General features: G+C 35.8%; 1 protein-coding gene across 2 annotated transcripts in view; it reads left to right on the forward strand.

Moving 5' to 3' along the window:
- YLPM1 (YLP motif containing 1) overlaps positions 1-12,513 on the forward strand; it is a 70,339-nt gene that overhangs the window by 31,541 nt on the left and 26,285 nt on the right. For both annotated transcript variants that reach the window (XM_087724262.1, XM_087724250.1), the window contains exons 6-13: positions 1,019-1,139; positions 4,784-5,288; positions 5,916-6,008; positions 6,670-6,847; positions 7,055-7,188; positions 9,428-9,582; positions 10,734-10,796; positions 11,141-11,260. In XM_087724262.1, the coding sequence (XP_087580388.1) occupies positions 1,019-1,139; positions 4,784-5,288; positions 5,916-6,008; positions 6,670-6,847; positions 7,055-7,188; positions 9,428-9,582; positions 10,734-10,796; positions 11,141-11,260 (1,369 nt within the window). The remainder of the gene's footprint in view (positions 1-1,018; positions 1,140-4,783; positions 5,289-5,915; positions 6,009-6,669; positions 6,848-7,054; positions 7,189-9,427; positions 9,583-10,733; positions 10,797-11,140; positions 11,261-12,513) is intronic.

Here is a 12,513-nt window from a genome sequence, read left to right on the forward strand (position 1 = left end):
AGAAAGAATCTTTCCTTGTAATCTCAAAATGAAAGGGGAGGGGGGAAAGATCTGGAAAATTTACAGAATCATTCATATAGGTTTTCTTTACTAATGCAGTTCCATCAACAAACTCCATAAAAACATTTGAAAAGTAAGTTGAGATAATTCTCAGAAAGGCTAATAGTTCTTCCAAGTGAGTTTTATCTCACACCTGTGATTTACATCTTTAGATCCAGTATCTTAAAAGATTTATGCAGTAAATAAACAGTCTATTAGAAGGCTGCTTTTACGTTGTTTAATTTTCAACTACTCCTGCTTAAGTGTATTATATAAGTATGTCAATACATCATCTTATCCCATTCTTGAATAGATGGTATAATATACTTTTAGAGTTGTTGTGGGGGCACTTGAGTCACATTTAAAGATTCCAGGTTCACTTTTCAGCAACTGTTCTTTTTAACTTATGGCCTGATAGGGCCATAAATCTGAAGTTGGAAGATCTTCTGGAGGCAGCATTCCACAGTGTTCATGCTACAACTAAAATGTGCATGTTTGTATCCTTAAGAAGACCATCTAAGACAGTGATGGCGAACCTATGACACGCGTGTCAGTGCTGACACGCGTAGCCATTTGGGGTGACACGCACAGGATTTCATGTGATTCATCCTCGGCTCCTGCACGGCCGCCAAGGATGAAAGAATCTGTGCTGGAGGAACGGGGGGGGGGCGTGTGATCTCCCCCGCCCACACTCACTTACTGTATCGCCGCCGCCCCTTTCTGAGCGCAGGGGCTGCTGGTAAGGCGTGCGTGCCGTGCGCACACACGTCATCAGCGCGGCGAGGGAGGACCCACAGGAGAGGAGCGCGGGAACAGTGCGCGCCTCTCTCCAGTCAGGCCGGCACAGAGAGTCTTATGTTTTTGTCGAAGTGACGCACAATGCGAGTTATGCTCGATTTTTTGCCGATTTTTGACACACCATGCCAAAAAGGTTGGCCATCACTGATCTAAGACAAACAATATACTTTTCTGCTTATAGGGAACAAAAAGAACATATGCAGAAGTTGAATGAATTTGTTCCTGATGCTCAAATGTCTGAACGCTCATCTCAAGAAATATCTAGGTTACAAAGAATACCTGCTAGGAAAGATAACTTTCAGGTAAATTAAAATATTGTTTATAAATGGCTTTCAGATAAACTGTATGTTTTAAAAATATAGTCTGGTTCTCATATAAAAAAAGTCCTCAGGATAATTTGCAAAATGTCCTAAATCATCATAAAATATAGAAAAATACAAGCCCGTACATCCCCTCCTCATTTAGCAACCAAGTTCCATTCCGACAACCAGTTCATGAAGTAACAGAATATGTGACTGAGAGAGACATGCCACAAAGATCATTGGATGTTACCATCTTATTCAGATTAAATTCTCTCATACAACTATACAAGCAATACTCCATCTGTTGTCAGCATTTGTTGTCAAGAGTGCAAAATTTGATCATACATGTGTGCATTGGTTGGGAAATGAGTCTTTTAATGCTGTGATATATGCAAATGGTCACTAACCAAGATAGTTGCTAAATGAAGAGGGAGTTTAACAACAAATCAAAATAAAGCATGAAATATAAATGGCCTTACATAGTTTGACTGAAGCAATTTCTTATTATTTGCCTGGTTGCTTACCAGTTTTTGATTCTACGGCAGATATACTAAAGGAGAATTTCAAATCTTGAGTCATAAACAAGGGTGTGTTTCATTTTCTGGTAGAATGTCTTAAATTTAATTTCCAGATTTTTTAATACATATATACATATTCAACATAGCATTTGTTTAAAACAAATGCTCCTATGTTTTCCTAATGTAAATTGTTCTATTGGAATACCTGTCCACTGATAATGAGTTTTGAAGATATGGCAATGAGAAGGTAGTGGACCTCACTATGTTTTGCTTTATGAAAAGTCAGAATTCATTAATATTACAACAATAATATTTAATTACAAAGCAGGAAATGCCATGTAACATTTTGTTTCTTTTTGGTTTTTCTAAAAATTCATAAAATGTATTTCCTTTTCATTTGAAAAAGAAACACAAAATAGGCTAAATAATAGTCAACGAAACATATAATAAAAATGGCACATAAAGTATAAAGTGCCAGACACATAAATTATTATGTGTTTTATTCTTACAAGGTTCAGAATGATGCTATCTGCTTTCTAAAAGATAGTAATAGAGTGTTTGGCATGGTATTTCTTGAAAAAGTCTTTAGTAGATGGCAGAACCAAGTTGATTTTGTCTGGACTTGGAAAGAAAGTAGGGTCAGCCATAGATGAGAGATTATTGTAGAATACCATAATTTAGGTTAGACTGAGAAAGCAAAACATTCCAGAAAAGGGAGTAGCAAACCATTTCCACATTGTTGCCAAAGAAACATAGAATTCTCCATAAAGTTACCTGGAGTTAGCTCAATTCCAGTTATTAAAAACAAGTTTTATCATTTTAGAACATATTTTTCATCTTTATAAGATTAAATGTAAATGCATGTTGAAAGAACCAATCTATGAATTTATCCCAGCATAGATAATTTTTACTGATATGTGGAAAATACCTAGCTGGCTATAGGCCAAACAACTCTATTATATTGGCTTAAGTGCTCAAGAGCAGGTGATTCCATGTTTCCACCAACATAAACATCCCAAATTCCAGTATCTCTCTTTCTCCTGAATTTTGTTAGCCCAAAACCTGCATGACACCTAGACACCAATTTAGAAAAATCTTCTGCCACTGGGTTGGATGAAAACAGATTTTTCTGTTATGACTTTACCCTTGAAGCTTGCAGTCGATCCAGTTTTTTAAATTAAATTAAAAATAACATAATCTGAACGACCCAAAAAGATAATTCTGGATGTATCGAATAGTAGTTATACCATGCTATGTATTGTTTTTGATATACAGTTTGAGGCGGCGCATGTTATATGTGATTTTTAAGTGCTTGATACTCCAGAGAATTGTGAATTTATTTTTATATGTCTGTATATGGGAAAGAAGAAATCATGATTCACCAGTTCATAGTGCTAGTTTGTATAAGCAAGGTTACAATTAATCTTGACTTGAATATCTTTTGCAGGTTATTCTCCAAAATTCTTCAAAATTATAGTTATGCTGGCTGGGAATGAAGGAAAATAGTGTATCATGTTAGCGGCTGATAGGCAGAAACAAACAATTGGTTTTGTTTTTTACTACATAGATGGCTTACCTGAAGCTACTTGCAATAAAACCCTTGACCATAATGCTGAGACATAGGAAGATTACTATGGCCCAATCCAACTCTTGTTGCTACTAAATAGGTTTTATGTATATATACATATTTATATAGCCACCTAAATTACAAATTACAACTCTCGATGGCTGTTATAGTGTTAAAAACTCAAAACATCTATTAAATATAAAACCACATACAAAACACCTAAGGTTAACTCAAAATCATATTAACATTTATTGATTGATTGATTGATTGATCCTGCCTTATCATTTTTATAAATAACTCGAGGTGAACACATCTAACACTTCTTCCTACTTACCCACAACAATAACCCTGTGAGATAAATTGGGCTGGGAGAACCTAATTGACCCAAGATCATTCAGCTGATTTACATGACTAAGGCAGGACTAAAAGACACAGTTTCCTGGTTTTTAGCTTGGTGACTTAACCATTAGACCAAATTGGCTCCCAAACAAATATCATCCAAACCATTTCAGGTTGAATTGATTTTATACTCTGGCTCAGTGTTCACAAAAAACTCAGGTGTTCATGGCTTTACCAAAGCCAGCACTTGCCCATCTGAATTTCAGAGATGTGCTGTTACAAAAGAGAGGTGCGCATTTGGTTTTGTTTTATTTTTTATTTTTTGCTTTCAAGTTGCTCTTGATTGTTGGTATCTGTATAAGCAGATAGGTCAAAGCATTTTTGGAAGTGGTTAGGCATTGTCTTCTAACTAGGTATGAGAGAGAGTGACTGATCCAAAGTCAGGGTTAGGGTTAGGGTTAGGCAAGATTAGAACATACAGCCTGCCAGTTATTAGTCCACCTTCTTTAAATTTGCTAGCTTAGATGTTTATAAATAATAACATTTGTAAAATATGTCTTAATTTATGTTTGGTTTGTACAACTTTTAACACTGAACATCTACAAAAAGTACACATTTTAGAAAAGGATCAAGGCATATGGTTGTATAGCATTGATTCTGTATATACTGTACGTCATACACGCTTAACAATAGCTTCATGTAGCCTTCTCCAAAATTATAGTTATGCTGTCTGGGAATTAAGGAAAATAGTTATGCTGTCTGGGAATTAAGGAAAATAGTTTATCATGCTAGTGGCCATCATTTAGCCTAGTGAGATTGCATAAATAGGAACAATCACATTGAGTCGTGCATTGCCATCTTTCTTCTTCTGGCAATCCAGGCTTAGAAATTTGACCAAATTGATTTGATTGCTTGTTAAATATCTGGATTTGAGCCTATGATTAATTAGAAACATTAGCTTAAAAAACACTGTTTCAGATCAAGTTTTTAAAATAACCAATATCAGTCAATCAATCAAAATCAATTTCCTCTTAATTTTGGTCAGTGAATCCCAGCAGTCCATGATTAGACTAAAAGTGAAAGTTTCCAACCTGGTTCTATTGGAGAGGAAAAAGAGAAGCATGGACTTTCTTATGGTATGCAAAGAAAAAAAATCATGGTTGATAATGTTGATATAACAATTATTTTACACATTTATTTTCACTTTTCCCATTATCTAGGCCTCTTCTGAAACCCAAGGTAAAAGGACAGCAGAGAAACCAGCTATTAAGCCTACTCCAGCTGTAATTATAAAGCCCCCTGTCATGTTTCACAAACCTGCTGCAACCACTAAGCCATGTCCTGTAAAATCTCCAGTGACAAAACCCTCTGTTTCAGCTGCAAAGGTTCCTATCCCAACAGCAAAGCCATCTGGCCTACCATTGCAGTCAAATGTTCCAATTTCCATTCCAACTGTAGCAGCAACTCAGGTTTCAGTTCCTGTGGTAAAGACATCAACTGAGACGATGGAAGAACGTTGGGATGAGGACACTTTCCAGGGACTTTGGGACAGCAATGAGGATAAAGGGTTGAAATCAGAATGTGTCTCATCTATATCGAATTCTGCATTGCCTTCAACAACAATCTCAGCATCCCCTTTGCCTAATGTGGCACCCCTTGCCAAGGCACCAATTATTCAACAGACTGTTGACTATGGACATGGACATGGACACAGCCATGGTCAAGGTGAATGCTGCTAATGTTCTGATTGCTACTTAATAAAATATTGAGGAGCTTTCTAAAGAAGCCTATCTTGGTTCTCTTAGTGTTGGACAGTATTCCCAGTCTCACCTTTGTGGGGAAAGTTGTAAAAGAGGTTATGGAATAACAACCACAAATACTCTGGAAGAAGCAAATTTAGACTTCTGGCAGTCAGGGCTCAGGCCTGACTGGAGGATTAAAATCACATGGGTTTTCCTCATAATTGGCCTGTACTGGGATTTGAAGGGAAGGAATATGTCTATGCTTGTTCTCCTAAATTTCTTAGTGGCCTTTGATATTATTGACCAGGGTATCTTTGTGGATTGCCTATGAGGGCTGGAAATCAGACTCACTATAAAGTGGTGAATGTGCACCTATGTGAGCAAGCAGTTGCATTAGGGTTTGCAAACCATGGGAAATTCCATTATGCCACAATACTCAAGCCTTTCTTTATCCTGTTTAATATCTACATTTTCACCAATTTGAAGTGAGAGATAAGTATGTTGTTCATACATAGTTCATCAAAGCCAAATTAGGAATGGGGTAGAAGCTTAAAGTCAGTGTCTTAAAACTGTCGAGAGTCTTTAATTATTATCAATTTGTGTTTAACAGATATAACCAACAGTAAAAGTGCACAACAAGTTCCTTATGGAGAACGAATAACTCTGCATCCAGAACCTCATGAAAGGCAACCCTTTTCAAAAGGTGGATTTATCTTTGTTGTCACAGAAATATCTCTTTGAAAAAAAGAAGTTTGTTTGGTATTTAATAGTTTTCTTTTTAAGATGAATTGCATTTTTGTCTTTGTGATACAATTACTTAAATGCTTTGGAATATTTTAAATATAGCGTGCAGAATAAGAATTATATATAAAATTAACACATGAAAGGAAATACAGGTAATCCTCAATTTACAGCAGTTTGAAGTTATAACGGCACTGAAAAAAGTAACATGTCAATTTTTCACACAATCAGTGCAGCATCCCCATGGTCACATGATCAAAATTCAGATGCTGGCAATTGATTCATATTTGTGACTGTTGCAGTGTTGCAGGTCATGAGCACTTTTTGCAACCTTTTGCCAAGCAAAGTCAATGGGGAAAAGCCACTTAACATCCATGTTACTAAATTAACTGCAGAGATTTATTTAACAACAGTGACAGGAAAGGTCGTAAAATGGGGCAAAATTCACTTATCAAGTGTCTCACTTAGCATCAGAAATGTTAGGTTCAATTGTGGTTGTAAGTCGAGGACTACCTGTAGTGGGTTCAACTTTCCCTGATGTGATCCTTCTAATTGCAATCTGGTTCAGCTCAAAAATTTCTTTATTATTAGGACTAACAATTATTTTGACTTCTTTTTTCCAGAACACTTAGGCCAGCGGGATCGATATGGCAAGGAGAGAGAGAGTTATTTTGAACGACAAAATAATTCCAATCCAGATCACAGGGATTTCAGGAGGGAACGAGAACCGTACAGAGAACGGATTTCTGGAGATCATGATCGAGAACGATTTGACAAAGAGCGATACTCACGAGAAGACAGGTATGTAAAACAGAAATACCTAGATAAGAAAATGTGCCTTCATAATGGTTATTGATGTGCCTTTTATATGGTCAATCTGTATTAATAAAAATCATGTTATAAATAAGAATAAAATCCTATTGATGGGTGGATCCTGTTTTTTAAAATTAATGAGCACAAAGTCTTTTAAATAAATAAATTGACAGGAATGCTTTTTCCATTTGACAGGCCATCTCCTTCAAGAAATCAGTCTTACCGTGACAAAGATCATTCAGTCTCAAGAAGGGGAGGATTTGAAAGACAGACATATGACCGGAAACCTGATCGTCCTTCTTATGATCATGGGCCTCCCATGTTTGGAGGTATAATTCTAAAATTATTTGAGAATTGGAATAGAAAATAAGTTAATTAGAAAGAGCCTAGAAATGTAAATTCTATTGATGTTGCTTAACAAATACAATTGAAAAAGCCAATTGGAAGGGAGGGATATCCATTACTTCCAAATGTCTGTTAAATTGCAAGTTACATCATTTGCAAGAATTGACATATAATTATTGAACATGTCTATTATTGGAAAGACAGAATCTAGACATAAGTATGATTCCTTGTTTCTGAAGTTCAGTAAATGACACTCCGCTAGAGAGAAGTTCTCTGAAGATGGGTTCCAAAACCTCAGAAAACTAAACCTCTGGTCCAGATGACTGACTCAGGTTGGATCCTGCTATATTATCCTGGGACACGTATATTCGCTTTCATTTATGAAATGAAGTCTCTTAAATTGAGGTTTCAAGGTCTATTTGTTATTTATTTTTCTAATTAAAAAGTAATTGTAACAATATTGATATAAATTATATGCACCAGTATCATATAATTGAAGAGTAACTGGAAACTCTCAACTAGTGCAGAATTCAGTGGCATGGGCAACTATATCTGCCCGTGGATCAGCACATATTACACCTCTGCTCCGCAAGTTGTCTGCTTGTTTTTAGGTTCTATTCAAGGTGCTGGTTTTGACCTTTTAAGCCTTCATGGTATAGGACTGGGTTATCTGAGGGACCTCTTCTCTCCTTACATCAGCTTGACCCATTAAGTCTGGCAGAGGGGCATGCTGTGGGTTCCATTTTCAAGGAACCTACATTTGATGGGTCCCAGGAGACAGGTCTTCTCTATTGTGGCACCTGCCCTATGGAACATACTGTTTTCCTCCTTCCCCCTAAGTTAGCTGTATCTCTGTTAAGGTTCAGGAAGTTCCTGAGACATTTTACAGGTGACAACTGTCTTTCCATTTGTTGTTTGTATATATTGATTTTTTTACTGATTTCTTTTTAAAAATAATAATTCTGATTTGTGAAAAAGCAAAAGGTTCGTGCACATTGCTCTGTCTCACTACTGTTGAGGTTGCAAACAAACTCGCATAGCTGTCAATAGCTTGCTTAGAATTAGGCACAAACAAGAACACCAATGGGCATTGATACCTATGAGAAAGAACCTATATAAATAGACTAGCAGATCAGGCTTATCCTATATATTGACTACTCAGTAATCGTTGAAAACTTCAGTGGCTTTTTATGGAAGACATTGGTCATCAATACAGTGCCTCTGTTCCTTATGGTTTCTTATGGTACCCTAGTAATCATTACAGAATTTGCAGAGTTAAGAAGTTATTTTTTATAACATTAAAATGACAACTATCATGAGAAGGCAAAAAACACAGAATTTTACAATCTTGCACTGACTGATCAGACATATATGTTTATTTTCATTTTTATACCTGCAATCTAGACAATCTATAGTATTTTGGAGACCATAACTTCAGAATTACTGACATAGATTATTCATGATAAATTAATGATTCAACCTGTGCAGACAGAAATGGATATTGTGTTAAACAAGCAGTGGTGAAATGTCCCATAGCAGGATTAATCCTTTTCCCAATGAAAACCATTCATACGCTCTTATATCAGTCTTCTTAATCATAGGTAGCTACCATACAATGAGGATGAACATGCTGCTAAAATGATATTTTAAATAGATACAATATGAATATGAAAGTCAAGTTTTTTTTTCTTGTTTTATTGTGCTTTCTGGTTGCTTATATTTGTGGTGGAATCATGTTTGTTTAGTTAGGAATATGCCAGATTATTGGACAAAATAATAATAAATAATAAATTCCATACAGATACAGGTAATCCTCAATCCTCAACTTATAACAGATTGCTTAGTGACCGTTCAAATTTACAGTGGCACTGAAAAAAGTGACTTATGACTGTTTTTATACTTATGACCATTGCAGTATTCCCATGGTCATGTATCAAAATTCAGACACTTGGCAACTTGTTCATATTTACAACAGAATCATGTAATCAATCGCTTTTTTTGAACTTCTGACATGCAAAGTCAATGGGGAAGCCAGATTCACTTAACAACTTTGTCACAAACTTAACAACTACAGTGATTCACTTAACAAAATGGGACAAAATTCAGTTCATAAATGTCTCGCTTAACAGAAATTTGGGGCTCAATTGAGATCGTAAGTCAAAGACAACCTGTATTTATGTCTGACTTCTTTCCCTCTTCTCTTAATGTAATTTTCATTGAAAGGTGATCGGAGAAATTATGCTGAGGATAGAATTCCTATTTCTGCTCCACCAATACCACGACAACCACCACCTGCCCCACGGGTAGAAAGAAAACCAGAATCAAAAAATGTGGATGACATATTGAAGCAGCCTGGACGGGAAAGTAGACCAGAACGGGTAAGTACTATGACTCTGGGTTTCTAATATGAGGAACAATTACGTGTAAAGAATTTCATACTTCCATTAATATTTATGAAGCAGTGCTTTCTAAAGCACTCATGGCTTCCTTAAAAAGTCTTTACTGCATGCCTAAGTCTATGATTGAACAATTATATTGCCATATAATTTTCTCAGCAGATCGTTTTCTATGAATTAAATTATTGAATCTTGCATACTCAGCTATCAGGGAGGATTACAATTAGAGTAAAAGGTTGATGTGAAGAAAGAGCAGTTCGTGCATGTGGACTCCTAGATACGCCAGTAGTTTTGTTTTTCCAGCATTATGTTGATTTCCAAAGATACTTTCTTTTTCCATTTGGTAACATCTTTTCTTGTTCTAATCTGACTCTGAACTAGTTGTCTAAATAATTTTCTTTTTTTGTTTAAACTATAATTATTGCAACGTAGTATTATCATAGTATCCTAAATTGCTTAGGTAATAACTGGTTTCCTTCAGTATAATTTTGATCCTGGACTCTGGTGAGAGGAAGGTGTGAGCGGTGACTGAGTTAATATCATGCCAAATCTGAAATTTAGTCCACTATTGCTACCAATAATGATGTCATGGGGATTTCATTTTGTGAATCTTTATGGATCTGCAGAGATTTTGAGCTTATTCAAAAGTTACCTGAATAAGTAACTGTTCAAAGTTACTGAACGAGGGAGACTTAACAAACATTGTTGCAGCTATCCCTACGGTCATATAATTGTTATTCAGGTGCTTGGCAACCAGTTCACAATTACTATGGTCACACCATTCCGTGGTCATGTAATCACCACTTGCAGCTTTCAACAAGTAAAGTCAATGTGGATGCCGGCAGGTGGCCTCATATGGCAATTACGTGACTGTGACACTAACTGCACAAGATTCACAACAATGGAAACTGGGAATGCCACATCTGCCATTTTATGACAGTGTAGTTACATGGCACTACACTTTACGATGGTGTTGCTTAGTGACAAAGTTCCTTGTCCCAGTTTACCATAGTTAAATTAGGACTAGCTTTAATTTGTCAGTCTGTAGTCCTAAAAATTACTTGGTCTACTGACTTCTCATTGTTCAGCTTAATAGGCATGGCATTATTTAAAGTGTGTGGTCTCTGTTTTAGATTGTCATAATCATGCGAGGATTGCCAGGCAGTGGAAAGACTCATGTTGCTAAGCTTATCAGGGTAAGTGAATAACTATTTTCTTTGTCTTCAGACTTTACTGAACAATAGAGTAAAATTGAATTGCATATTGTTCCAATCAGTTGTTTTATCTCTTTTTTCCCAGTCAGTTTCATTTCTTTATCTGCCTACAGGACAAAGGGAAGTTGTTTTTATGGGCATTCTGGATTTTGCACCATAGATATTATTTAAGATTACCTTGTGAAACTTTTTTCCTGTCCTATCATAGATAGCAACTGGGTTAATTGAACTGAATATATGGAAATAGAATGCTTTCTTAGAAATTGGATGAAAATTTACCTTTGATGGTATTGGTTTCAGGATTTTTCTTTATTTTTTCTGCTTAGGATAAAGAGGTTGAATGTGGAGGAGCTGCACCCAGAGTCCTCAGCCTGGATGACTATTTTATCACTGAAATAGAAAAAGAAGAGAGGGATCCAGATACAAAGAAAAGAGTAAAAAAGAAGGTATTCTTAATGTATATTCCAATTGTTAATTAAGTTATTGTAATTGCCTACAAAAATGAAAACTGGCAGGCAAGGGCCAAGAAACTCCTAATCTGCACTATTTTAGGGAGAAAAAACAGATTATGATCCATGAATGCAGAGTTGACAGCTTTTTCAATTGAACAAACCCGCACCATTAAATTTATGATCTCTTACTGTACCATTTAATCTGTGTTTTTGAGTTAAGGAATTGGTTCATTTAGAATCAAATGGGTTTTAGAAAGCTTTGCAGAATTTTCCTGTTAAAATAGTTTCTATTCTTCATGGTTCCCTGATTACTTTTAGGATGTAAAAAAAGTATTTGATTATCAATTACTGCTTATAGGTGTTTTATTGATGGGACACTAGCTTTTTGCCTCAGAATAACTCATACAAGATAGCACTTACTGTAAGCAAGACAATTTCCAGGTGATCACATGAATCAAGCCCTATTCCTTCCTTTAAAAGGATGTGAGAAGAGAGATGGGATGTAGTCTTGGCTCTCAATTGGCCCTGCTGCTCTCCATGAACCTGAAGAGAATAATATGCAGCAAGCAAATTGCTGTACACTTTCATTGCACTTTAAAATTCTGCAAAATTCTGTTTCTGAAATCACACAAAATAAATATTTAGCAGATTTAAGCATTATGGAGTTGGAAGGGTCCACAAGGATCATTTGAAACGTCTGTAATCTTCAGAAATACCAATTAAACTGAAAAGATTCTGAACTTACATTTGGAATTAGTGATAGTTCAGTCAAGTTTAAATAAACAAAATGTAAATCCAGGGAACATAAATCTTGGATTATCTTTAAATGATCAGGTTAATAGCACAGCAGTTCTCCTGGACCAGACTGTTTCATTAAATCAATAGCAGTGTTTTGTGGCAAGATAAACGGTCGCATATGTTTTTGTTCGCTTCCGGATAAGATGTTGATCTATGTATTGCTTCAACTATTATACTGTGTTCTAAGCCAGTGGATGATTTCAGCTTGTATAGAATATCACTATAACTATACTTAATTAATATGATGGATTTAGTGCGGTGATGCATTTGAGATAATGTCTCAATTTTTGGTAGGGACTAAAAAGTTGGAATATGTAAAAAAAAAAAACTGGTTAAAGCAGAGATAGATAATTCAACCCACTCCAGATTTTGAATTTCAGCTCCCATTCTAACTCCCATTCCTAATTGTCAGCAGTATTGATTCTTATTTTTTGGCAAAGCATTAGAGC

This window comes from Thamnophis sirtalis, unplaced genomic scaffold, assembly GCF_051295495.1.
Source record: "Thamnophis sirtalis isolate CommonGarterSnake01/CBP01778 unplaced genomic scaffold, rThaSir2_p1.2 scaffold_1, whole genome shotgun sequence".
Classification (NCBI taxonomy): Eukaryota; Metazoa; Chordata; class Lepidosauria; order Squamata; family Natricidae; genus Thamnophis; species Thamnophis sirtalis.